Source organism: Pogona vitticeps, chromosome 4 (genome assembly GCF_051106095.1).
Source record: "Pogona vitticeps strain Pit_001003342236 chromosome 4, PviZW2.1, whole genome shotgun sequence".
NCBI classification, from domain to species: domain Eukaryota; kingdom Metazoa; phylum Chordata; class Lepidosauria; order Squamata; family Agamidae; genus Pogona; species Pogona vitticeps.
In genome coordinates this window covers 239,545,564-239,573,048 of record NC_135786.1, presented here as the reverse complement: position 1 = coordinate 239,573,048, position 27,485 = coordinate 239,545,564, and the positions used below count along the sequence as shown (strand labels likewise).

Genomic DNA, 27,485 nt, shown 5'->3' with positions numbered 1-27,485 from the left:
TGAGTTTCATTCTGTTCTCATCCCCAGTGGTCACGTCTACAGTGCACCACAGTCAACGGAGGCACACAAGACCTTCACGCCCCATAAAGCCTTTCACCCTCTCTGGAAAGACATTGCCCACCCTGCTGCTACTCATGGCCTGGCCTCCTCTCCGTCCGTGGGTTATACATGATGCGGGTGACTTTTAAAAGGCCCTGGAAACTTAAAACAAAACAAAACTTATTCCAGAGCAGAGCTGCTCAGCGGCTAATGGGGAATGGCCAAGACTATCCCATTAAGCCAATAAATCTGCCACGCACAGGCTACCCCTCCATTCAAAGGCCTTTTAATCTTTAAAGCCCCAAGTAGCTTGGAGCCCAGACAAGTGAAGGGACGTGTTCTCCTGTGCCTACCGACTCTGGCACTCCAGGAATCGACTTCAGCACCTCAGGAGCCCATCAGGGCCGGCGATTTTGAGTACAATGTCAACTGACCCAAACGCCTTTGTAGAAAGGTAGCGCGGTTGTCTTCACAGCCAAGAAAGGTTGAGCCGACGGCCATGCACCCCTCATTGGCCTCGACAGGTAACTGAAACATGAAATGGTTTTGTCTCTGGTGCCCTGCAGAAGAGAGGAGCATAATCGGAGCTGTGTGACCTGAACAACTGTAGGAAAGACACTGACATTTGGCAGACATTTGGATAGAAGATCAGGGAAGAGCCAAGTCCAAAGAAGACTTTTCAAAGGGTGGGGGGGGAGGCACTCCTCCAACCATTCATCTCACCTCCTGCTGCAAGTGCCAAAGAATGTGGCCCTGGAGTGAGTGGTTCAGCTAAAAGCAGCTCTCTTCTCTACCTCTCCAGGGAAGGCTCTCCCAGGGACCCACAAGAGCAAAAGTGTACCCCAGTTGGAAAGCCTGCCAGCCTCGCCCCCTTCTTTGCAATCTCACAAAAGTCATCCTCTGCCATTAATTCCAGGGCCATGGATGGGGGACCAGCCCTGTGGCTCCAGGCAACCGCTGGCGCTTATGACGTCTCTAACACAAGCCGCGGGGCACACCCTGCCACTCTTCCACATGGCTGCTCTCATGACTGATACAGGGCCAAGGGCGACAGGGAGAAAGCCAGCGCTGTCACCAAGCTGGAAGCAGCTTGAAAGGATCGGCCCTTTTAGGAAGGGCCTCGAGGAACTCTGGTATCACCTGAAGAGCACAAGGCGCTGGAGGCAGGAAGCTTCCCGCAAGAGACGCCTGCCGGTTCTATACACCTCTCGACAACCAAAGCAGATGCAGCAGGAACAAACAGGACTGGATCACCGCTGCGAACATTTTTCTGGATCTCTCGATTCTAGATCCGTTCGATCTGCTGCAGTCCCTTTTTCCCCCCTGCTTAGAAAGGATGGCCAATAACCACCTCAATTGTTCTGAAACATTTTATTTTTATTTATTCATTGCAATGATTTATACGCCACACCATTCGTGCAATACGCTATTCTGGGTGGTTAACGGACGATAAAGCCAAGCAAATAATATCAAAGAAAGCAAAAGGGACAAATCAAGGCGACTATCAAACCCAGGACAGCACCCGTTGGCCTTGTCGTTTTGCTGGCCAGGAGAAAGCCTGGCTCAGAGATTGGCACCTAACCCGTTCTGAAAGATCAGGTGCCCAGTCCGGGGCTGGTCCTTGGCTCCTCTCGGCTGTCCTGAGACTGTCCTGGGGGACGGGGAGGCTGCCGTGGTGAGGAGAGCCTCTCCACCGCCCCTCTTGGTGTGCCAGGAACATCCTTACCTGAGTCAACTCAGCTTTGCCCCCACCATCTGTGCCCTCCTTACAAAGCACCTTGACTACTGCAACATACTCGGCGTGGGCCTATCCTTTTTTTAAAGAGTGTCAAGGACCTCCAGGGGATGCAAGAGACCTCCTGTGGCTGTCAGCTGTTTTCTGAAAGCAATTCAGGGAGTTGGTTTTGCACATCAATGCCCTAAGAAGCCACCTCGGGGAACAGGCTCTCTAAAGAAACTGCCTGCCTCTGTTATGTCCTGTCCAGATGTCAAAACAATCAGGACAGGCCCACTTCAGATTGCAAACACATGGCGCTCACAGGAGCACACGGAAGCCTGCAAGAGGCCGTGAAGGAGCCAGTGAGCGAGGGGCGAAGGGGCAAGATGGCTGGGACAGTGCCAGGGCGGCCCTTCCCTTGAGAAGGTGCTGACCAGAGGCCACGGCAGACCGGCTCCAGCCTCTGTTCACTGTGCGGCATAGGAGAGGGCTTTCAGCCGCCTCACTCGTAGAGCCTGTGGCATGCACTTCTTCTAGAAGCCCCGATGCATTCGTGCTGAAAGCAGACACCCTCCAACGGCAGCGAGGGAAGCACACCGTAGCCCTGTGCAGGCTCCCTAAGTGAACTAAGACACGGGGAAACTGAGTCTCTGGACAGTTATATAGCACCAAGACAGACAGACAAGCTCCCACCTTCCCCACTGCTACTCCTGTGTAATGACAGTGGTGATGATGAAGGGCTGTGACTGACACATCTCCTCCATCCTTCCTTTCAACAGACATCAGTGAGCTTTACTTGAGATCCTACTCCCCCTGCTTTTAGCAAGGGTGTGAAAACACCCTTGACTTTTAAAATATTTAGCCACCTTGGGTCCCTTTCAAGGAGAAAGGCCGGGGGGGATGATATTTTGCACCAAGAAGAAAGAAATAAAATTGGATGGTTATCAATTACTGCATTGATTGTCATGTTCCATATTTCCTGTCTTCTTTTAAATTCATTTTCTGTATTTGCCAGTTACACCAAACAATATTCTCTCGTCAAAAAGTAGGGCAGACATGTAATCATTTTTTAAAATCGTGATATAAGCTGTCTCAAGCATTAAAAGGGGGAGGGAGACAGAATGCAAAAGCTCTTAACTAGTTAACACTGAGGTCTATCAGGTAACCACCACCTGTATCGCCAAGAAGCTCTTTCCTCATCCCGCCATCACTCCAGGGCAAAAGACAGCCAGAACAGCTTCGGTTGGGGTGCCACGGGTGGACAATCAAGTGATGATCTCCACAAGGCCATTTGAAAAGGTGCCCACCTGGCTGCCACGCTAGAGCCATGCCCCACCCGTCAGCCTGCCTGCCTGCCACCTGCTCAGCACAAAGTTGCAGCCGCACAAGGACTTCCAAAAGGTTCCGGTGCCAAGCTGGCAGCCACTTCCTGACTCCCCAGCTCCCAGGAAAGGTCACCCAGAAGAACCCTTGTCCAGAAAACTCTGTGCCTATTTCCTGAAACACAAGCTATTTGCACAGCCCTTTCCAAAGTAAGTTGATACCTAGGACAGAACACTCGGATCCTCTCCCACACCCCAAGTAGAAGAAGAAGCAGCAGCAGCAGCAGCAATTTGCTCTGCCTCTCATCCCCTCTGGCAAACCAGCCCGAAGGATCTCAGAGATCTAAGTTCAAAGAGTTGATAAGCTGTAAACCAAATGGAACAAGAGTCGCCTGCACTGCAGGGCAAGCGTGCAGAGGAGCAAATGAAGAACTTTGAGCGCTCCTGCCATGTTAGATTAAGGGCGCCTAAGGCAAGATTTTTAAAAAAACTCTCAGGAGAGGTTCAAGCAGCAACAACAGAAGAACTGCTAACTGAAACAACTGTATTCATTAAAAATGCTAGGGGACAGCAAAGCGAGTTCTGAGGAATGGGGATGTGGCAGGTAGAGGAACAACGGGGCCGGGGCACAGAAGAGACCCAGTGGTGGCTCAGCTCCACTGGGAAAGCCTGGGTGCAAGACTGGAATTAAAGAAGGGAGAGGAACCCTCAAGATCAGCCTGGGACCCGTTGGCAAGCAAGCGGAGCTGTTTAGCAGCACAAAAGGATCCGAATCAAGGCCGGAAGGCCATCGGAGAGGCTGGGTATACTCCCCACCACCTCTGGATTGAAAGCGGGGAGGAGGGGGGCCATGCCCAGTTCTCCATGAGAACGCAGGGTTCCTGTTCTCTGGCAGGAGCCACTCCCTGCTGGCTGAGAGCAACTTTTCCTCCAACAAGAGGAAGAGCCACTCGCCAAGGGAAAACCCCTGCCCGGGACCATGGCTGTCGGTAGGGTGGCACCCATGCACCAGAGGGATCCAACGCTGGGAGCGAACTGGCCTCTTTCCCAGGCTCAGAAAGGCTCAGGAGCATCCAGTGGGTGGGCAGGAACAAATGCAGGCACTTCCGCAGAAGAGAGAGAAAGCATTACATACTGAGAACAGGTCAAGAGGATGGCACAGGTGAGCAAAGCTATGCCTGTTACACGATTGCAGGAACTCTCCCCCGATGTAGGAGCCTCCTGTGACTGGCCAGTCATTCCTCCCTCTCCCGAGGAGCGCAAGGGAGCAGGCTTTTAGCTTTGAGGCAGATTCCCCTTCTGGAACCAGGCCTGCTGTCACTGCAGCCCATCTGCAAATCTCCAGACACCCCCCCCCCCAAGGATCCACCCTTCAAAGGCAAGCCCCATTCCCTCTGAATGCAAGACAGAGATTCTGAAGGGCAACTCTGAAAATTAAGCTCCAGACTATAATTTCCAGAGTAACGTCACCTTTAAAACCTGGGGCTATGCTGGCTACACAGGACTCTGAGAGTTACAGCTCCCCAAAGGAACTTTTGCAGGCTCTTCTTAAATTACAAGATGCAAGAGTCAGCTATCGTACCTTGCCAGGTGGATTTTTTTTAAATATAGGAGAGGATGCTCAAACCTTGCCATTTTAGGAGAGGTCAGCAGCAGCAAGGTGTATGTGTGTGTGCAAGCGTGCACACACATGCTCACCACAAGTGGTCAATCAGGAGAAGCCAACCCAAAGCAGTTTTCCCGAACCTCACAAGAGCTGAGCAAAAGCACTACACAAACGTCTCATTTCAATGAGATTTCTGCAATGTCCTTCTTTCTGCATGGTGCCTCAAAGTAATTATCGAGCGGGTAGAACGGTGGTGCAGTGGACATAATGACGGGCTAGGACTCTGGGTTTGAATCCCCACTTGGCTATATGGAAGCTCACTGGGGGAGGGGAACGGGTAAAACCACTCCTGAAATATCTCACTTTCTTTGAAAGCCTTGTCAGGGCTGCCTGGAATGGGTTCTGACTTGGCCACATAGAACACACACATACAGAGTGAAAGCTAAGGTGAGTCAGGGAGAAAGTCAGGTGCCACCTCCATCCCAGCTGGAAGTTCCCTTGCACAGTAGAAATGAGCAGGAACTCTTCACATAAAATTTCCCAGCAGTCCGGCCATTAGGCAGGGGCTGCAAAACCAAAGGAGGAGTCTAACAAGTTTTATTATTCGGCATAAGCTTTCATGGATCACAACCTAATTCTTCAGACGCACGTGGCCTCCGTGGCCTAAGATGATTGAAGTTCACATGGTATCAGCCTAGGGAAGCTACACTCCATGGATCTGGGGAAGTGGCCTGCGGTTCACGTCAGCTGACGGGCAATAAAATTTGCCAGTCTTTAAGATGCCGCAAGGACACCTTAGTGTTTTTATTGAAGATAATGTAAATATCAGTACAAAAGCAAAGAAGTACAGTTGCAGCTGTCCACGAGCAAAATCTGGGTCAAATAATATCTTTCTTGGACTACTCTCCTGGAGAACCCATCTTCCTCCATCCATGAAGTAATCTCATAGTCTGGTTTTCATGAGCGTTTCCATCTATCTAGCATGCCACCTGAACCCAATCTTCAATGTTTCTTCCAAGGGCTCTACGGGGTTTCTAGTTGTGATGATATTTTCATGACACTTCAGAAAGCCAGGAAAGATATTATTCAACTCTGATGCTGATATCAACAAAGGGAGAAAACGGCTGGTCTAAAATACTAACAGAATGAAGGTCCTCACAATCATTCCAGCGGAATCCACGGGAGAACCACGGGTAGATAACCAGGAAGTTTACACTGTTTGTATACCTCATTCAAACAGAATATCCTCATAATTGCTGTTTTATTGAGTTTTCCCCCTTTTTATATTAACTTTAAAGGATTTTTAAGGATTACCAGAAGATAGCAGATTGGGTTAAACAATTGCACCAGCTTAGTGCTTCAGTTTCATTTCACTTGACACTTAAGAAATAAGAAAAAAAGAAAGAAAAAGAGGGTTTTCAGTACTGGGGTGATTTCTTTGAATTTCCTGGGAGGGTAGACCCGCTGGTCTGTCTCAGCAAAAAATGATGAGGAACCTAGAACTCTGGCTCTTATTTATTTCCTTGCTGAAACCAACGGTAAGGAAGGAGAGAAAATTAGGAAATAAGGAGCCTCTCCCTTGTGCTAGCACAGTCAGGAAAAGGTTTTGCATAAGAAGCATTCATTGCAAATGTAGGTTGTGATTCATCCCATGTTTCACTCCTGTTCTTGCACGGCTCTTCTTATGGAAACTCCTACATGGCCTGTGATCCCGCATTCTGACCCAGGGATGTGCGCTCTCTCGCTCTCTCTCGCTCTTACACACACACACACACACACACACACACACACACACACACACACACACACACACACACACACACACACACACACACACCCCAGTCTGTCTTCCTGAGTTGGTAAAGGGTGTGTGTGTGTGCTTTGGTCCAGGGCTGCAAGAGAGCCCCCTGGCAGAAGGCCATGCCCGCAGCTCCCTCCACCCGGCTTGTGCCGCACAGTCTTTCCAAGGGCAGTTATGACAGCTTTGCCAGGACAGTGTGTTCCTGCCACAGCTATCTGTGTCCACTGTAAACGGACCCAGCATTACACACACACCCCACACACACACACCCATGAGGCTACCTCCATGCTTCTAACTGCCAGGATGTGTCTATGCTTCTAACTGCCCTGTTCTGGAAACTTGTTGGTCGGTTTGAAGCCATCCACCAGTCACCTTGCAACAGCCCAAAGCCAGCAGCTTTGCTGGCTCCTGTTTTCCTGGATTTAAACAGAAACTTTGAATGATTCCTGGATTCCAGCCCGATGGTCTGGGTGTAGGTACCCCAGGCAATCTTCCCCTTTCCCAGAATAAGCCATACCCGTCCACTGAGAGCAGGCATCCAACCACCTGATGGGAGACCTCCCCAGTTGCCGAGATCAGGTAAACCCTGATACTAGCGGCTTCTAGCATGGGTGCCCTCCACCACCACCATCTCCCTATAGGTAGAAGGAAGCCAGTAGTAAACAGATTTCCCCCCCCCGCCCCACCCAACCATCACAGCCAAGACATGATGGTAGTTCTGGACTGAGACTTCTTAAGGTGCACCAAGTTGGGGAAAGCGGGGCGTTGGGGGGCCAGCCAACCCAAGGGGGGCTACTAGTGGCACTAGAGATCCTCGTGCCCCATGCCATCCAGCCAGAAAGGTGGGTGCTTCACATTAGCAGCAAAGCAAATGGATGGCAGACCTGTCTCAAGAAGTGCAGGAGGCCTCGGGAGGGGGGCTTTAGAAGCAGAGGGTGCAGAGGGCAGACTGGGGGTTTATTAAGAGACTGGCCAGAGCAAGGGGTGGCAGGAGGTTCAAAAGAGCCTCTTACTCCCAGTTATTTAAGAGGAAAAACACAACCCTAAACCACACCTCCCTGACCCATCAGTGTATCAGGTGCATAGACTTCTAAGCCTCCCTGTTCCTTGGCCAAAAAGGGAAGTGCCATCTTCAGGAGGGTGGCAGGGCTCGCTCTTCCCAAAAACAGCACATTGTTTTTTGAGAAAAAAATATTGACGCTTCCCCGCTTGCCACGGGCTAATCATTTATCTCCTAGTCTTCGTTTCCCTCCTCTGTGAAACAGGATTTTCCGCCTATGACTCAGACTCTTCCAGAACACCCCTCTTTCCGCACAGGCGGCCACTTCTTCCCGAACGGCACTTGGTTCCCGCAGATAAAAGGCCTGCCCGTCCCAGTCTCCCTCCGAATGCCCCGCTATAGAGTTGGGCTCCTTTCCTAATTCTGAACTCCTGTAACTGGGGTGCAGTGGTGGTGGTGGGGAGAGCAGTGCTGGGAGAAAAGAAACACTTGCGCCCAAGGTGCTACGACCTGGGCAGGTGAGTACCTGAAAGCCAAAGAAAACACTCCACAGTGGCAGGTAGCGGAACGCTCCACAGTTCGGCCGCCCTCTCCTCACCCAGCGACACAGACCGCTTAGGCAGGGACTGGGAACCCTTCCCCTTGACCTCTGAAGATCTTTGCAGCCCAGTTTTGATTTCCAGGCAGCTCGGCTCAACAAGGAGCGAGCGAAAGTCAGAAGCAGCTGCCAGCAGGGCGGACCTAACAGTCTGCCAAGGTGTTCTTGGTCTGGAGGATTTAAGACTGGTTCAGGCGGCCTTCCGTGGTCACACGGGGTGGGATGCCTTAAGCAGCAGGTTTTAAATGAAAGGGCACCAAAGGGAGGGAGGCCCTTGATTTAAGCCCCGGGCTCAATTTCCAGGCTAGCTGTCAGCCTGTAAGGCAAGAGATCGGCTGAGGAGAGGCAGGCAGGCCAACAGGACAGGTCTGGGCTCCCCGGCTGGCCTGACCTGCTCCGTCTGCCCATCCCCAGAACTTCCTCCCCAAAGGGATGGAAAGGGAAAATACAGTACCAGGCCAGGCTGTATTGACCCTCCAAGGTCGTCACCACTGTTACATAACAGCACTGATGTTACCTGTCTGTCATGGGTTTGGAGGGAAAGTTCCATCCTATGGGGAGTGGAAGGCGGGACATCAGGAGGAGGGGCTGTACTGTATAAATATGTGATGCCTGTGTGGTGAGGGAGATGCTGAGATGCTGAGACAGACACTGTGAGACACTGGGTTGTGACGAAGCAGCAGCTGGGAAGAAGAAGCTGTTGTGGGAGTCTGTGTGTCAGACAGGGTACTACTGTGTGTCAGAGTACCAACCTGATAGGTTCAGGTGTCTGTTGGTTAGCCAGAACTGATAGGTTCAGGGTCTGTGCTTAAAGTTAAGGGTTCTGGGTGAACCAAACTGTATGCTTGTATGAGTGAAACTAAGCCACGTTACTTTATCCTATTCACCTGATTGTTTATTTTTCCCTGTGTGTATTTAAAATAAACCTTATTCTTTTTATTGTTTAAAAATCCATCCCTGGTCTGTGTGACTTTTTATAGGGAATGGTTGGTGGCAGCTTAGTGTAACTGTGTGACATATCCCAGTAGGTCTGGGTTTGTCACATTGATTGGTGTCCAGCGTGTGGGATACGACTGGTCCAGTTGTCCAGCGGTCCAGCAAAGCCTTGGCAAGTGTGCCCAGAGCAAGGGGGGTCTAGTCAGGGACAGTCTGAGGCGCGTAGGTAATCTTCTAGGTGTACCTCACGGGGAGGTGCGCTAGTAGAAGAACGTGCCAACTGGGGAGACTTAGATTAAGGTGCTCTGAGGCAGCCTAGTTTTGGCGGGAAAAAGCTGAGGCAAAACTGCGTAGTAACAGTGATCTAGCTTGCCAGCTGAGAGGCCCAGCAGAGGGGGGTAGGCTCTGACTCGATACTGTTGCAAATTTAGTGCTGAAGAACAGCAGCAATCTCTAGGGAGAGCTGGTTCTGAGGCAAAAAGGAAAAAAGTGGTCGTTTTATTTTGAGGCTTGACTTTTAAAGCAGCCTGTTCTGAGGGGGGATTATGCCCTTGACTTGAAGCCAAGTAGCAGACATGAGTGAAGTGAAAGACCCCCAGATTGACCAAGGTTCTGAGGATGAATTTGGCTCAGTGCAAGGTGACAGCACAGGAGAGCAGGACCCAGAACTCAGAAAATTGCTCATACCCCAACAGCATGAACTGAGGATGAGGCAATTGGAAAAAGAAGAAAGATTAGAGAGAGAGAAAATTGCTCTGGAAAAAGAAAGAATGGCGTTTGAATTAAGAAAACTGGAAATGATGAACCAGAACAATAATAACAATAGGGATTCTGAGGGAGGCCAATTGTCTAAGGCTGACCTGAAGAAATTCCCTGTGTACCACAAGGGAGATTGTCCTGAGGTGTTCTTTTCCTTAGTGGAAAGAGCGTTTGTGGACTTCTCAGTGAGGGAAACTGAGAAGATGACCATCATGCGATCTTTAATCAGTGGTAGCCTGGCTGAGGTTTATGCCGAGATGCCTGAGGAACTGATGAAAGATTTTGCAGAGTTTAAAAAACTGGTGTTTGCCAGACATGGGATAAATGCAGAGCAGCTGAGACAAAGATTCAGGTCCCTCACCAAGAAACCAGAACAGACTTTTACCCAAGTGGGGGCCCAATTGGTGAGGCTGCTTGAGAAATGGCTATCGCAGGAAGGGACAGAGACCTATGAGCAGCTTAAAGACTTGATAGCACTGGAACAGTTCTATTCAGTCCTGCATGGGGAATTGAAATTCCAGGTGAGGGAAAGGAAACCGAAATCTGTGGCAGCAGCCGCAGAGATCGCAGATTTTATTTCTCAAATAAGAAAGCCCTTGGGTGAGGGGAAATCTGTAGGTAAACCCAAAGAAACCTACAGCAAGTACTCTCAGGGACCAGGGAAAAGCCAGCAAGGGGGAGGGGCCCACGGTGAAGGGAAGCCCTCAGACATGAAACTAAGACCTCAGATTTTGGAGGGAAAACCAAAACAAGATGAGAGAGAATCAAAATACACCAGAAAATGTTATTTCTGTCAGGGAAAGGGTCATCTAATCTCAGATTGTGAGAAATTAAAGCAGCTAAAAGGAATGGTGCCTCAGGAGTCTAGTGGAACCAAGCCAAAAGCTGTGTTCTGTGTCCAGAAAGAGCAAGGCTCAGTGTCACTGAGGGAGCCTGTTGCCATGGCTACTCAGTCTGGAACAGCTACCGCTGCTGATCAGGCTGAGGAAAATGGTCCTCTTATAGAGGTAAAGCGCTGCTTGCTGATAAAAACAGATTCTCAGTTGTTTGAGACAGCTGGGGTGGACGTAGGAATACTTGACCGTCAGTATAGGGGGCTGCGGGACACTTGTTCCCAGGTAACCCTGTGCCATCCAGATATTATTCCTAGGGAGTTTATAATCCCAAATGAGAGCATGAAGGTGGCAGGGATTGAGGGGCAGGTAATCTCTCTGCCAGTCGCAGAGGTACCTGTCAACTTTCAAGGCTGGAGGGGAGTTTGGAGGCTAGCGATTTCATCGACTCTGCCAGCAGCCGTGCTCGTGGGAAATGACCTGGCTGAACATGTGAAACGGGTGCTAGTGATTACACGCTCACAAGCCACCACAGGGACAGTTCAGGGGGGTAATGATGAGCCAGAGACGGAAGCAGAGGGGAGTTCAGAAGCTGTGGTGGAAACCTTAACCACAGACAGCAGATTTGGACAGGAGCAAAAGGCAGACGCCACTCTCCAAAAGTGTTTTGAACAGGTGGCTGACGCCCAGCTAACACCTGAAACCCCAGTGAGATTTCTGGAGAAAAAGGGGATTTTATATAGGGAAACCCTGAGGAATATCTCAAAAGGGGGAGATGGGATCAGAAGTCAGCTGGTGGTACCTGAAAAGTATCGCCCCATGATCTTAAAAAGGGGTCACTCTGACATGTCTACTGCACACTTAGGGGTGAAAGGGCCCCTTGATTTGATCAAACAAATTTGGGAGCAGATCACCCAGGATGACCCACAAGACGTTGTGACATACATAGACACCCTGATGAATGACCTAAAGAGAAATCTAGAGCTGGCAGCAGAAAACCTGCAAGCTCAGAAGGTCAGACAGAAAACATGGTATGACCACAAAGCTAGAGAGAGGCACTTTGACCCAGGGGAGGAAGTGCTTTGGCTTAGGCCCTGCAGAGAGAATAAACTGCAGCTCAAATGGGCAGGACCATATAGGGTCATTTCCAAGATGTCAGACCTGAACTACCTAATAGAGCAGGAGGAGAACCAAGCAAGGAGGGTGGTTCATGTGAATGCCCTAAAACCCTACTACAGAGGGGAACAGAGGGTTTTATTTGCGATAAAAGCAGCTGAGAGTGAGGAAGCGGAATTACCCTTCTGGGAGGGTAGAGGGGAAGTAAAATACAACCCAGAGGAGGTAAAGATCAGTCCTGCACTCACCCAAGACCAGCAGCAAGAACTAAAAATGCTGCTTAGTAAATATCAACAGGTGTTTTCCAACAAGCCGGGGATAGTGAAGGGAGTGATGCATCGGATCCACACAGGGGATGCACCCCCGCAGGCAGTATCCCCATACCGAGTAACGGGACCCTATAGGGACAAGGTGCGGAAGGAGCTGGACGAAATGCTGAGGGAGAACATAATCGTCCCCTCTTCTAGTCCTTGGTCCTCTCCGATAGTCCTTGTGGACAAGCCTGATGGGAGCATTAGGTTTTGTGTCGATTACAGGAAATTAAACCGTGTAACCACTCCTGATGCCTACCCAATGCCCAGGCTAGACAACCTGATTGAAACCATAGGGGGTTGTCGGTTCATCTCATCATTGGACCTGGTAAAGGGATATTGGCAATTAAGAATTGATCCCAGGGATCAAGAAAAGACTGCCTTTTGCAGCCCTTTTGGTCTCTATGAGTTTCGAGTCCTGAGCTTTGGTCTCAGAAATGCACCAGCCACATTCCAAAGGCTGATGGACCAGACCTTGGCAGGGCTCAGTGACTTTACAGTGGCCTACATTGACGACATAGGGATCTTCAGTAATACCTGGGAAGATCACCTGATACACCTGGAGTTAGTGCTGCAGAGGTTAAGTGCAGCAGGGCTAACAGTAAAGGCCAGCAAGTGTCAGCTGGGTAGCCCAGAAATAAAATACTTGGGTCACATGGTAGGGGGAGGAATGATAAAACCCCTGGAGGCCAAAATAGAAGCTGTTCGTGATTGGCCTAGACCCAACACCAAGAAAAAAGTCAAATCATTTCTTGGGTTGGTGGGCTACTACAGAAAGTTCATCCCGAGGTTTAGCGAGATTGCGGCTCCGCTGACCGATCTGACGAGGAAGAAGGCTGATGACCGCATCCCGTGGACCAGCGACTGTGAGGAGGCGTTCCAGAGGTTGAAGGAGGCGTTAATCAACTATCCAGTCCTGCGGGCTCCAGACTTCGACCGGGAGTTCATCATCTACACCGATGCGTCTAACAGCGGGGTAGGAGCAGTTCTGTGCCAGGAGGATGAGAATGGTGACCAGCATCCAGTGTCCTACCTGAGTAGGAAACTTCAAAAAGGTGAGAGACATTTGGCAACCGTGGAGAAGGAGTGTTTGGCCATAGTCTACGCGATCCAGAAGGCCAAGCCTTACATCTGGGGAAGACATTTTATTCTGTGTACTGACCATTCACCATTGCAATGGTTAAAGACAATGAAAACCCACAATAGCAAACTTATGAGGTGGGCTTTAAACCTACAGGACTATGACTTTGAAGTGAAGGTGGTCAGAGGGTCAGTGAACTGTGTTGCTGACGCCTTATCAAGAAGACCTGAAGATTGAAGACGGCGAAAGAACATGGACTATGTGTATATAATGAGGAAAAAAAAATTAAATGTACCTGGTTTTGAAATTGGTTTGTATGAATAAAGGTAAATTGATGTAATGTTAATGGTAAATGTTTAAATGCCTAATGGTAAATGGTTTAACTTAGAATGTAGGTATAAGTAAGTATAATATGGTATGTATAACTGTTGTTGTGTATTTTATACAGGTTGTTTTTTGGTGAAAAGCACGTTAGCTTTCCCCCTACAAAACAACTTATAAAGAGGGGAGGTGTTACATAACAGCACTGATGTTACCTGTCTGTCATGGGTTTGGAGGGAAAGTTCCATCCTATGGGGAGTGGAAGGCGGGACATCAGGAGGAGGGGCTGTACTGTATAAATATGTGATGCCTGTGTGGTGAGGGAGATGCTGAGATGCTGAGACAGACACTGTGAGACACTGGGTTGTGACGAAGCAGCAGCTGGGAAGAAGAAGCTGTTGTGGGAGTCTGTGTGTCAGACAGGGTACTACTGTGTGTCAGAGTACCAACCTGATAGGTTCAGGTGTCTGTTGGTTAGCCAGAACTGATAGGTTCAGGGTCTGTGCTTAAAGTTAAGGGTTCTGGGTGAACCAAACTGTATGCTTGTATGAGTGAAACTAAGCCACGTTACTTTATCCTATTCACCTGATTGTTTATTTTTCCCTGTGTGTATTTAAAATAAACCTTATTCTTTTTATTGTTTAAAAATCCATCCCTGGTCTGTGTGACTTTTTATAGGGAATGGTTGGTGGCAGCTTAGTGTAACTGTGTGACATATCCCAGTAGGTCTGGGTTTGTCACAACCACCACCCAGAGGGACAAGTTCCCTGGAAGGACTGAGAAGCCAGGAGGAGAGCCAACCCTTCTTGAACTCCTGCAGTGACCAGGATCTGAGTGACTTAGGTGAAGAGAAAAGGCAAGCAGTGAGAGCAACTGGGTGTGCATTGTGTACCGGGTTCAAATCCCAAATCAGCTCAGCTCAGCTACTTGCTGGGGTTGCTCAGAGAAGTTCACAGGGAAGTTCTCCCTCCCAGCCACCAACAATCATAGTCCTAGTTTTGGAAGAGGTTGCCATGTTAGTCTGTGCCAGCATCTCTGGCAAAAAGAAAAGACACAAGACAAAAAAATCGAGGCAGCTTAAAGACTAACTGCTATGTTCTAATGCAAGCTGTCGTGAACAAGTCCACGAGGAGAGGTCTGAAGAAGTGGAGTTGTCCACAAAAGCTGACATTAAAATATAGCAGTTAGTCTTTAAGGAGCCACAACATTTTTATCTATTTTTTACTTGAAATAGTCCTAGTATAGCTTGTGTGTGTTTAGTCGTTTAGTCGTGTCCGACTCTTCGTGACCCCATGGACCAGAGCACGCCAGGCCCTCCTGTCTTCTACTGCCTCCCGGAGTTGTGTCAGGTTCATGTTGGTTGCTTCGCAGACACTGTCCAGCCATCTCATCCTCGGTCGTCCCCTTCTCCTCTTGCCATCACACCTTCCTAACATCAAGGTTTTTTCCAAGGACTCTTTTCTTCTCATGAGATGGCCAAAGTACTGGAGCCTCAGCTTCAGGATCTGTCCTTCCAGTGAGCCCTCAGGGTTGATTTCCTTTAGAACTGATAGGTTTGTTCTCCTTGCAGTCCAGGGGATTCTCAAGAGCCTCCTCCAGCACCACAATTCAAAGGCATCAATTCTTCGGTGGTCTGCTTTATTTATGGTCCAGCTCTCACTTCCATACATCACGACAGGAAAAACCATAGCTTTGACTATTCGGACTTTTGTTGGCAAGGTGATGTCTCTGCTTTTCAAGATGCTGTCAAGATTTGTCATCGCTTTCCTCCCAAGAAGAAGGTGTCTTTTAATTTCAGGGCTGCTGTCTCCATCTGCAGTGATCATGGAGCCCAGGAAGATAAAATTTGACACTGCCTCCATATCTTCCCCTTCTATTTCCCAGGAGGTGATGGGACCAGTGGCCATGATCTTAGTTTTTTTGATGTTGAGTTTCAGACCGTTTTTTGCACTTTCCTCTTTCACTCTCATTACAAGGTTCTTTAATTCCTCCTCACTTTCTGCCATCAGAGTGGTATCATCTGCATATCGGAGGTTGTTGATATTTCTTCCGGCAATCTTAATTCCGGCTTGGGTTTCTTCCAGTGCAGCCTTCCGCATGATGTATTCTGCATATAAGTTAAATAAGCTGGGGGACAATATACAGCCTTGCCGTACTCCTTTCCCAATTTTGAACCACTCAGTTGTTCCATGACCAGTTCTAACTGTTGCTTCCTGTCCCACATATAGGTTTCTCAGGAGACAGATAAAGTGGTCAGGCACTCCCATTTCTTTAAGAACTTGCCATAGTTTGCTGTGGTCCACACAGTCAAAGGCTTTCGCATAGTCAATGAAGCAGAAGTAGATATTTTTCTGGAACTCTCTGGCTTTCTCCATAATCCAGCGCAAGTTAGCAATTTGGTCTCGAGTTCCTCTGCCTCTTCGGAATCCAGCTTGTACTTCTGGGAGTTCTCGGTCCACATACTGCTGAAGCCTACCTTGTATGATTTTGAGCATAACCTTGCTAGCGTGTGAAATGAGTGCAATTGTACGGTAGTTGGAGCATTCTTTGGCACTGCCTTTCTTTGGGATTGGGATGTAGACTGATCTTTTCCAATCCTCTGGCCACTGTTGAGTTTTCCAAACTTGCTGGCATATTGAATGTAGCACCTTAACAGCATCATCTTTCAAGATTTTAAATAGTTCAACTGGAATGCCATCACCTCCACTGGCCTTGTTGTTAGCCAGGCTTTCTAAGGCCCACTTGACTTCGCTCTCCAGGATGTCTGGCTCAAGGTCAGCAACTACATTGTCTGGGTTGTCCGGGATATCCAAATCTTTCTGATATAATTCCTCTGTGTATTCTTGCCACCTCTTCTTGACGTCTTCTGCTTCTGTTAGGTCCCTCCCATTTTTGTCTTTTATCATGTTCATCTTTGCGCAAAATGTTCCTCTAATATGTCCAATTTTCCTGAACAGATCTCTGGTCTTTCCTTTTCTGTTATCTTCCTCTACTTCTTTGCATTGTTCATTTAAGAAGACCCTCTTGTCTCTCCTTGCTATTCTTTGGAAGTCTGCATTCAAGTTTCTGTAGCTTTCCCTATCTCCCTTGCATTTTGTTTCCCTTCTCCTCTCTGCTATTTCTAAGGCCTCGTTGGACAGCCACTTTGCTTTCTTGCACTTCCTTTTCTTTGGGATGGTTTTCGTTGCTGCCTCCTGGACAATGTTACGAGCCTCTATCCAAAGTTCTTCAGGCACTCTGTCCACCAAATCTAGTTCCTTAAATCTGTTCTTTACTTCCACTGTGTATTCATAAGGGATTTGGTTTAGATTATACCTGAGTGGCCCAGTGGTTTTTCCTAATCTCTTCAGTCTAAGCTTGAATTTTGCTATGAGAAGCTGATGATCAGAACCGCAGTCAGCTCCAGGTCTTGTTTTTGCTGACTGTATAGAACTTCTCCATCTTTGGCTGCAGAGAATATAATCAATCTGATTTCGATATTGCCCATCTGGTGATTTCCATGTATAGAGTCGCCTCTTGTGTTGTTGGAAAAGAGTGTTTGTGATGACCAGCTTATTCTCTTGACAAAACTCTATTAGCCTTTGTCCTGCTTCGTTCTGAACTCCAAGGCCAAACTTCCCTGTTGTTCCTTTTATCTCTTGGCTCCCTACTTTAGCATTCCAGTCCCCTAGAATGAGAAGAACATCTTTCTTTGGTGTCAGTTCTAGAAGGTGTTGTAAATCTTCATAGAATTGTTCAATTTCAGTCTCCTCAGCAATGCTGGTTGGTGCATAAACTTGGATTATTGTGATGTTGAAAGGTCTGCCTTGGATTCGTATTGACATCATTCTATCATTTTTGAGGTTGTATCCCATTACAGCTTTTCCCACTCTTTTGTTGACTATGAGGGCTACTCCATTCCTTCTACGGGATTCTTGCCCACAATAGTAGATATGATAATCATCTGAGCTGAATTCGCCCATTCCTGTCCATTTTAGTTCACTGATGCCCAGGATGTCGATGTTTATTCTTGCCATCTCCTGTTTGACCACCTCCAGCTTCCCAACGTTCATAGATCTTACATTCCAGGTTCCTATGCAGTATTTTTCTTTGCAGCATTGGATTTTCCTTTCACTTCCAGGCACGTCCACAGCTGAGCGTCCTTTCGGCTTTGGCCCAACCACTTCATTAGCTCTGGAGCTACTTGTACTTGTCCTCCACTCTTCCTCAGTAGCATGTTGGACGCCTTCCGACCTGAGGGGCCCATCTTCCAGCGTCATATCTTTTAGCCTTTTGTTTCTGATCATGGGGCGTTCTTGGCAAAGATACTGGAGTGGCTTGCCATTTCCTACTCCAGGTGGATTGCGTTTAGTCGGAACTCTCCACTATGTCCTGTCCGTCTTGGGTGCCCCTGCACGGCATAGCCCATAGCTTCTCTGAGTTACTCAAGCCCCTTCGCCACGACAAGGCAGCAATCCATGAAAGAGAGTATAGCTTACACACTACAAATCCTCAGGAAGTGATTTTGCTTAAGGAACTTTGACTGAGGAATCAGAAGCCTTGTCACTTGCAGGAATCTGAAAAGGACTCATTCGTTGTTGAAACAGATGTGTTGACCTTCAGTTGGTGTTTCTTAAAACTCTGTTTGTGTGTCCGTATGTTTACCATTTTATGAGACTATAACACCAATATTGACTGCAGAAACAGGTCTCTGTATTTGATTTTGATTGTTATGCACATGGTTAAAGCTTGCCTTCTCCCACCTCTCTTGCACAACGTCACAATTTTTTGAGCAAAAGCACTGCCAACGGTCACTCGCCCTCCACCATCGCAGCCCAGGAAAAATGGGGCTTTTTAGCTCTACCGAGCTGAAGATGACACAAGATTCTCCCAGGACTCATCTGAAAGCAACGGGCCACCCCCACTTTATGCTCTGAAGGAGAGGAACTCACCCAGAAAAGCCATCCAGAGGCCACCCCAGCATTCCACACATTCCCTTAAGCCTTAAGCTCAGCCACCTGACCAGGTCTTTGGCCCTTGCTGGGGAGGAACAAGGCAGATCCCGGCTACGCACAACTGCAGCAAGGATTACCAAGAAACGGCTGGCTGGCCGGCCGGCCATTCCTTTGAAACATGCTATGAAAAGAAGGCCAGGCTTGCTAACCTGCCTTAGAATGTGAACCTATCAGCATAGATTAATGCCTCGCAAATACTTTGACTCAAGGATGCACCATAGCATATTCTGACACTAAAAAAGCAGGTGGTCCTCACTCAAGAATGATGCTGGTCCAGGCAGACCCACACGAAGAGGAAGCCAAAGGAGGTAGAGAGGCAAGAGTGACCACCTCGTGGGGGGTTCTTCTGGGGGAGCCCCATTTTCACAAATGCTCCTGCACAGCCCCCCCCCGGCTATTGCACAAAAGGCATTTGTGCAAGCGCACACCACATGCAGCTCCTATTCACTTCCCTGGGGCTTGGGCAGGAGAACCTCCAAACGGCTCCCACCCAAAGAATACCTTTGCCGTTATCTCCCCTCTCTCTCTCTTTTTTTGCACCCTCCCTCTAAGGAAAATTGGATGTCAGCAACCATTTCTGCACCAGTTAGCCCCTCAAGAACCCAAAGAGTATCTATCAGGTTGGGGGAATGGAAGCACCTTCTCATTGGCGATGGGAGGATACCAGTGTGGACCACAAAGAGCCAGGCCTCCCCCCCATCCCCAATGGGAGGAGCGGTCCATCCCCACAGAAGTCAGCTGGTGGATGCTGGACTGTCACACCCAGGCAAGAGTCAGGAAGAATCTCAGCTCCGCATTCTGCCTGCAGCTCCTACAGCTTAAGAGGACAGGACCAAGTGCCTAGGGCCTTGGTCACCGCAGCAGTCAAGGTGGCAGCCTTCCCCAAAGCCACATACCATCCCCATGGCCATCCTTTCATGAGAAAGCACGGCCAGCATAGGGCAGATCCAGCTGTTTAAAATTATTTCTATTTTTGGCTCCTCTGTCTTTTCGCCCAGGGATCGTGCTTTGGCCTTCGTTAGCCTGGAAGGGAAAGGAGGAGGAGGAGGAGGAGGAGAAGAAGAAGAAGAAGAAGAAGAAGAAGGAGAGAGACCCTAAGCAAATCTGATCTCAGTTGTAAACCCTCTTCGGCCTGCCTCTGCTGCAGGAGGGCCTCAAGAGAGGGTCAACAAGCTCAGACCACCTGTCGGAGCAGTGGGAGAGTATCCACAGCTCAAAGTACTTGTCAGTGCGTGCCCCCACCCACCCCCAAGACAGAACTAAAAAAGCACAGGCAAAAGGAAATGTCTCTGTGTTTGGCATCCTCACTTTTTTCTTCTTTTGCAAATGGCATCATAAGGAAGAGCAGGGAAGGTTTATGTCTAATGAAAACAAAGCCGTTTGTCAGGCATTCTGGTGCAGTGCCAGCAGTAAACATAGCACCCACAATAGCCAACAGAAGCGAAAGGACAGCCCCTGCCCCAGGGAGTTTACAATATAAATTTAAGCTGAGGACTAATAAATATTCCAGGCTCATCCGCCCCACTAGGCGGGACCCTGCTGTTCTCTTGATTCACAAGAAGACAGGTTGCACCCAGCTCAATGTAATGTTTCTCTTTTCCAACACTACCGAGCCTCGTGGCGCAGTGGTTAAAACGCTGTACTGCAGCTAAAACTGTGCTCACGACCTGGGGTTCAAATCCCAGGTAGCCGGCTCAAGGTTGACTCAGCCTTCCATCCTTCCGAGGTCGGTAAAATGAGTACCCAGCTTGCTGGGGGGGCAATGTGTAGCCTTTATAATTAAAATTGTAAACCGCCCGGAGAGTGCTTGTAGCGCTATGGGGCGGTATATAAAATCCAATAAATAAAAAATAAAAAATAAAAATACCGAGCGAAGCACTTCATTCCTTTACCCTTACAATCACCCTCCACACAGGTTGCTGTGTTTCCCACTTTAGAAAGAGGGCGCTTGAAAGAACGACGTGACCAAAGTCAACTGAATCAGCAAGTTGTGCTCCATCGTGAACTCTTCAGGCTCAGCCTGCCCGCGCCCCCCACCCACCCAATGCCTAACAGTAGGTCTGGCTTCGCACAGAAGCCCAGCTCCTAAGTTCTGGCCACGACATGCAGGGGGCTTTGAGGAACCAGCCAGCCCCAGAGCTGCACGTTGACCCACTGCTCAGGGAGAAGGCCAGTCTCCAAGAGTCCAAAATGCAAAGGAGGAGGATCACCATCGTCCCCACCGCCTCCTCTGCTGTGGAAGAAGGGTCTGTGAAAGCAATTGGACTCGCTTGCCTGGGGAAAGCTCAGGGCCACCAGCCAAAGGAGCTGGTGGACAACTCTGGTGGGTCCAGGGAGGGGAACCTCCCCTTTTTGCCAAAGTGCAGGATTTTGGGTGGGGGGAGAGAGGAAAGAGAAAGGAGTGTGCAAAAGCCACTTTGGAAGCCACGCATCCTTCCAAGATCACACATGGCCCATCCTGGAATATGGATGGAGTAGAACAAAAGTGAAAAGAAAGGGGTCAAATGAGGGACTTCCAGGATCTCCAGACACCCACGGACCTTGCACAGCAAGCTTGGAATCCCGCTCTGCAAATATTTTGTCCGGGGCGTTTTTAATCTGACATTTCAGCCTAAGTTTGGTGCCCACAGCAGTTCTTTGCATTCTCTGCTCTAGCAAAGTTATTTAAGGGAGAGGCTGGCCCCTTCTGGCTCAGGGGCCCACCCTGTTCAAGACGAGCACCCACCACGCCACCCTGACCTCCGCTCCCCATCCAGGCCTTGGCTTCATCTGATGATGGTGCTGAGCTTGTCCTTCTGAAACAGCCTGCCACTTCCCTGGCAGAAAACAGGCAACAAAGAGGAGATGTCAAAGAACAGAGGACCACATAAAATATGGAGCAAGGAATGAAGGCGGGTGGGTGTTGCAGGAGGCCATCATAAACTAGGGTAGGAGCTCCACGTTTTGGGTAAGTTTTTTGTGTTTGTTTTTACTGCAGTTTATCTGAAAACAGGCATTAAGCTCCTGTTTCACACCTGGAGCCATCCTCAGCCTGCAGGCTGGCCAACACTGGCAGGCTTCCCACCACGACTGACAGCCGCAGGGTCAGAGCAGCTTCACCTGCTTGCCATGAAGGGAAAAAGGAGTTGCACCACCACCCCAAGCTCCTTACCCCCCAGCAAAAACAATGCCACCAGTCAGCCAGTGCCAAGGTGACCGGGAAACTCTCCGTCTTTGCCTTAAGCTGATCCTTGAGCTGCTGGCCCTGTTAGTTGCTGGGAAGTCATCCAGCATCATCCTGCCAGGAGAGAAGCCCCGGTTCCATGCAGGAAAAGCAACCACTGCTGATGGCTCCCTACCCCCCCCCCCCACCGCAGCAGCAGCAAGAATGACGACAGAACCCTCCGAGGTTTGCTTTTGCTCCCCGACCCCACATTCAATGAGCCTTTATAGGCTGCGACAGGGTTTGTTCAGTTTGTTGCCATGATTGTACGAACCTGGGCTGCTTTGCAGTCCCACGTGGAGAAGGGGGAAACCAAATCGCCTACACAGCACCAGGACCGCTCACGTAGAATGAAGACCTACAGAAGTCATGTGTTCCCCCCCCCACCGCCAGCTCCATCCATTGAATATATCTTGCTAAACTCTCGTGCAATATTCTTACTTGGTGACCTCAAGGAGAAGCAACAGTTTTGCAGAGCACAAATCCCGCGCGGGGGGAGAGGCTATGTTAGTGAAATGCGGTGAGGGGAGCTTCAGATCTTTTGGTTTGAGGACAGAAGCCAAGAAGGAAGTCCTCGGATTCAGCCCCGGGGAAACCAGCTTTTCAGGGTGGGGCTGGCAAGAAAGAAAGAAGCCACCTTGCCAACCCAAACGATGCCACGTTCCTCTCCCTCAGTTCAGCAGATTCTTCAGCCCCTGGTATGTGGTTTAAAACCACTAAGCCTCTCTCTTGTTTTCCTCCAAAAGTTCCCCAGTGCTGCCTTATGCCTTAAAACGTGCTTACGGGAAGCATTTGGGAAAAGAGATTCAACGTGGTCGCCTCCCTGACAGGAGCAACAAAGGCAGGGCAGATTTTTTAGGAGCAGAAATGGATCCCTGGAAAAGGACAGATGCTTTTCCTGAGGCAGGTCTTGCCAGTTGGAAGGAGTGAAGTACCAAGAAGTGAAGGAGGTCTGTGAGAAACCTGGGAAGGCTTCAGTTTTCTTGCCGCGTGATTTGGCGCCCCTTCGAGAACCCTTAAAACGCCTGTGGGTGTTGCCTGCCGCATTCACACAGCACCCGATGTTGGGGGTTGCCCGTCACTGAACTTCTGGCTGGGGCAGGTTTTGGCTGCAGGAAGTCCCTTGGGTTTGCACTTCCCTCCCTCCTTTCTTGTTTTTTTTTTTGGGGGGGGGAAAGCACCTGGAGCTTCTCGGGCACTTCAGCCCTCAAAAGACACAACAGTCTAAGCAGAAATAACACCCAAGTGTCCATTCCCACCTCCCTCCTTTGGTTATCCATCTATTCTGCCTTCTTCCAAGATGCTCTGAGGGACACAGTGGCCTATTAACCACCCTGTAAGAGAGGCCGGCGGAAAGAAGAGGATTTGCCAAGCTCATCCAGCGATCACCAAAGCAAACGGGGATTTCGGCCTCGCTTCTTACAGAACACTGGAAGTCCTTCAGAAGTACAAATAAAAAACACCCCCTTCCCTATGTATTTCAATGCAAAAATAAATGTATACTCCTTACCATGTATACATATAGGCAATCAAAGCCTCATACAGTCATGGATAGGATTGTGCTCTAAGAGTGTTGTGTCAGTCAAAGGTCTACATATTCTGCAATAGCAACTGTCCATCTCCTGATCATCACCTCCATTCTCTTTCCTACTGTCACTCCAAAGCAGCCCTTGGCTATGGAAATTTGCTTTTCGAAAATGCCTTTTTCTTGTCATCCCCTGGGGCTGAAAATTGCAAGACTAAGGACCACACATAGCAGAAGAGGAAATGAAGCCCAGACACAAGTATTGCAGCACAGAAAAAGGCCAAAACTGTAAAGACAACCCCCTTGCAAGATGAGTCGAAGGGGGCCGATACAAAGGTAAGAGCCTAAGTCCAGGGATTTATGATCACTAGAACCCTATCATTTTCAAAGTATTTCTCATGAGCTGCCTAGCCACAAACGTTACGCTCTAATACTACGAATAGGAATACGAACAGTGTGTCATCAAGTGTATTCCGAATGATGGCTCATCTTCCCAGACTTTACGGTAGATCATTACCATCACCACTCCTTGAGGGGAGGGGAGAAGAGACTGGGTTCATGGGAGAGACAGAACTTCCCAAACTGAGGATTTCCTAATTTGTATTTCATCACTGGTGATGTGAAGCCAGCTCCTGAAAGGTGTCATCAGTCTGCACTAGAATGCACGCACAGGTATCCCCCCCCCCCAAATTTACTGCATCGTTGTGATTGTGACTGGACACACAGTGCTGCCCACAGAGTGAGACAGGTGTTCACTCTAAGACAGGCCCCCTTGGCTACAGAGCCAGGTCCCTCACACTCCCCCTAAGGCCGTCTCTATACCTTCTGCAAGACCACGGAAGAAACAGCCAAACTCTGATGCTTCCATTTTGCATAGCTAGTTCTTATGACCGGAGAGAGGAACAGGTGCCCATGAAAAAGCACGGGCTGCCCGGATTCGTGACGTTCCCCATTTTCATGCTTTTTCCAGCCCAATATCAACAAGTCTTCCCAAGGCCAGCCCCCTGGCCCACACCTGGGCCTCAGAATGTGTTCCCAATCCCAAGGTGCAGGAGGGGGGAAAGGGAGGCGTGGGTGAAGGCAAAAACATGATCAAAAATAGAGAGGATGGTCAAGGCAGGAGCTGGGAAGAGTCAGGACTGCAGCTCCCACTCCTCCTCAGCCCTGCCAGGGTGGCCTTGATGGCTGGGGTATTCTGAGACGCTCAAAGTGGTCCAGAAAAGCAATTCTTCCCATTCCCAGAAGACAAGTGTCCCCACCACCACCACTCGGTCAGTAAAGTCCATGCCAGGCATGATGGCCACCCTTCAGGATTGGTCCTACCTGGTTCCCTCTGATCCAAGCACAACGTCACTGTTGTTGTGGCAGCTGCAGTCACTGTGTGTGAACATTTAAACCTGGCCTATGCAGAGCTGGCCCATTTGCTCCCAGCGACTTCTCCGTTGCTGAGAAGAACCATGAAGCAGTGGAACACCTTGCCTCTTGATGGGGTGGGTGCCCCGTGGCGAGAGGTGTTCAAAAAAGACCCACCTACCCCTCTTTTTCCCCCCAAAGGGGCAAAGGGACTGATGTCCCCTTCCACTTTCCACTCCTTTCATTCTCTGGCCTTTTTGGCAAGATGAAGAGCCTCCGAGGGATCTTTCCCAGCATTTGCATGGAGGTGTGGCAGGATGGAGTGGAGCCCCCAGGGGACGGGAGGCAGGGACTGTATTCTGGACCATGCCACCCCCTGCCACATGGAGAAGGTCTCCCCCATGGTTGGTCTCCCTACCTTCGTCCACATCGTGGCGACAGGCGGCCTCCAGGAGCTGGATGTTCTCGGGAAAGGCCACCATCTTCTCCTTGACGCTCGCCTTGGTCTTGGTCTTCTTCTCCGTTTTGGCCTTTCTCCCCTGAGTCTCTTTCTCAAACTGCGCCCACTTCTTCAGCTGCTGCGAGCGGCGCTTCTGGGCATGTTTCAGGCGCTCTTGGGTGCCCATTCGGCCGACGGCAGACATCTCGGCCAGCAACTCCAGGTGGTCCGCCATGGCTGGTCCAGGTCAGAGGCTCACCTAGAGTTCAGTGTCGGGGACCTCAGGACACATTTGGGGGGCACTTTAAGAACCCCGACCCCACATCGGGCATCACTGGTTGAAAATGAGGCACAGGTTTCTTATGGCTGCTCTGGGGCGGCTTCCAGAGGCTGCCACGACCCCGCTGGCAAAGGAGGGGCATCCTTCACAGCCATCCCAGGAAGACTTGAATAAACTGACCCTTAAAACACCTAGTGCATCTCAGATCGAAGGTCCTTCTCCCTGAGCACCCTTCGGGAAGAATCAGCTACTGGTGAACACCAGAGGCCCCCCACACACACACAGGCTGGGGAAAGAGGAGAGAGAGCAGTGAGCTGAAGAAGGCCTCAAAAAGCAGGCTTAGAGGTGCTGCCTTGTGACTATCGTTCCAGGTTAACTGGATGGGCAGAGGCTAAATCAGGACCCTGGGGGTTTGCTCGCCCTTTTCCTGCATCGCAAGAGAGGGCAGAATGCCCTCAAGGCAGCTGCCAATACGTCCTAGTGAGTGGCTTCCATCCTCCGCCCGGCTTCCCAAAGCAGCTGCCGGATCTCTCCTGTCCAGGGGGCAGCAGACGGGCTTCCAGGTGGCCTTCCTGGAGGGAAAGGGCCCTGTTCAGGCAGCAGCAGAAATTTCGGCACCCAGATGGACACGTCACCTTTTGCCTCCTCTGCTCAAGATGCTGAGGGCGGCAGGTCTCCTTGGGCTGACGGTCCATCCCGAGCTGCAAGAGCCCGAGAGCGCTCTTTCTGCCAGGGCAAGGAGCTGACAGCACAGCGGCAAAAAGAGCTGCCCATCGCTGCCACCTTCCTGCTTGTTCCCCCCCCCCCCCGGGGACTCCCCCACTCCCACTCCAAGGCTCCTGCCTGAAGCAGCCCCTTGATCACCGGACGCTTTGGATCTTGCAGCTGTTTCGGCACAAAATGCTAGGAAGCTTCCTTCCCCAGGGGCCTCAATCTGGGCCGCTCACGGTCTTCCATGCCTTGCGTGAGCCCTCGCCAGAAGACACGGAGGTTTGGGAAGGCAGGAGAGGGCAGGAACGGGCTCTTCTTCCTCTTCCCCTTTGCCCCAGCAACTGCAGGAGCCCCTGCAACTCTCCACAGAAAAATATCTTCAGCCGCAAGGACAAGGTCCACCTGCTTCCAAGCTCCCGCTCTCTGTCCTCCCTCTCTTCCCCTTCAGCTGCTCAGGAGTGCAGGAGAACAAGCTGGCTGGCTGGCTGGCTGGCTGGCTGGCTAGGCTGATCTGTGTCGGCTGTCGACGCTGCCCGCCAGCAGCCCTCCCAAGCGAGTCCTGGCGGTGCCACTCGACCAGCCCCTTTTCTTCAGCCGAGTGAGCGTGCTCCTCCGGGGAGTCCTGAAACAGAAGAGGAAACAGGGAAGCCAATCAGGAGCGGACAGGCACGTACAGAGAGGTGCCCGGCCCACCCCCAGCAAGAACCGAACTCTGCTTTCCGCCTTGCTCGGGGCTGGTTCTGCCCGGCCGTAATCCAGGATTAACCTACAATCCCTGTTTAAGCAAATTACTTGGAGGTTGGGTAGCAGCAGCAGCAGCAGCAACTCCAAGCCTCTCTCTCTCTTGCTCTCTGTCCTCCCTCCCTCCCAAGGAAGCCTTCAGAACTCACCAACTTTGCAGACCCAACCTCCTGCTTCACGAGCCCGCAGAGGAATGCTCACAGGAAACCAGTGCAACCGAACACACGCCACTGCGGCGGGCGGGCTTGCCGTTCGGCAGGAGGAGAGGACCAAGTTTAACACACACACACCGTGCCCCTGTAGCCCATTTAGAAAGGTCTGTTGCACAGGAGGGCCACCCCCCCCAACCTCCCCCCTCACCCAACCCCCCAGATAGCCCTCAAGGAACAAAGGCCACTGGGAGAAATCCAGGAGAGACCGGCAGGCGGGCTGGGCTGGGCTGCTGGCTGACACCTGGGCAATGGTACAGGCAGAGACACCATGCCTGCCGGGGAGAGAAAAGGAAGCCGGCCCCGGCCCAGCCTGCCCTTTGCCTCCTGGGGCAGGAGGGCTGCCCCCCTGCCTCTTCAGATAAGGCTCACACCTGACCCGGGCTTTGAACTCTCCTCCAGTGGCCTCTCCCGACAAAGGCAGCCTGGAGGGCTAGGTGCCACAAAACACAGGGGCATTGTTGCTACAACAGGCGTGTGCGCGTGGACGGACAGACAGACAGACAGACAGACAGACAGACAGACACACACACACACACACACACACACACACACAGACACCTGCTCCTGTGTGGGTTTGTTGCTCTCAAT

At 50.3% G+C, this 27,485-nt stretch overlaps 1 protein-coding gene across 5 annotated transcripts in view; it reads right to left on the bottom strand.

Annotated features, from left to right (window-relative positions):
• The window catches only part of PPP1R16A (protein phosphatase 1 regulatory subunit 16A), a 62,189-nt gene that overhangs the window by 23,345 nt on the left and 11,359 nt on the right, over window positions 1-27,485 (bottom strand). For 4 of the 5 annotated variants that reach the window (XM_072999632.2, XM_072999634.2, XM_072999631.2 and 1 more), the window contains exon 2: window positions 24,933-26,566. In XM_072999632.2, the coding sequence (XP_072855733.2) occupies window positions 24,933-25,188 (256 nt within the window). In that variant the 5' untranslated portion in view covers window positions 25,189-26,566. Of the gene's footprint in view, window positions 1-24,932; window positions 26,567-26,834; window positions 26,986-27,485 lie in introns of those variants that run through there. The other variant, XM_072999633.2, reaches the window with a different exon arrangement.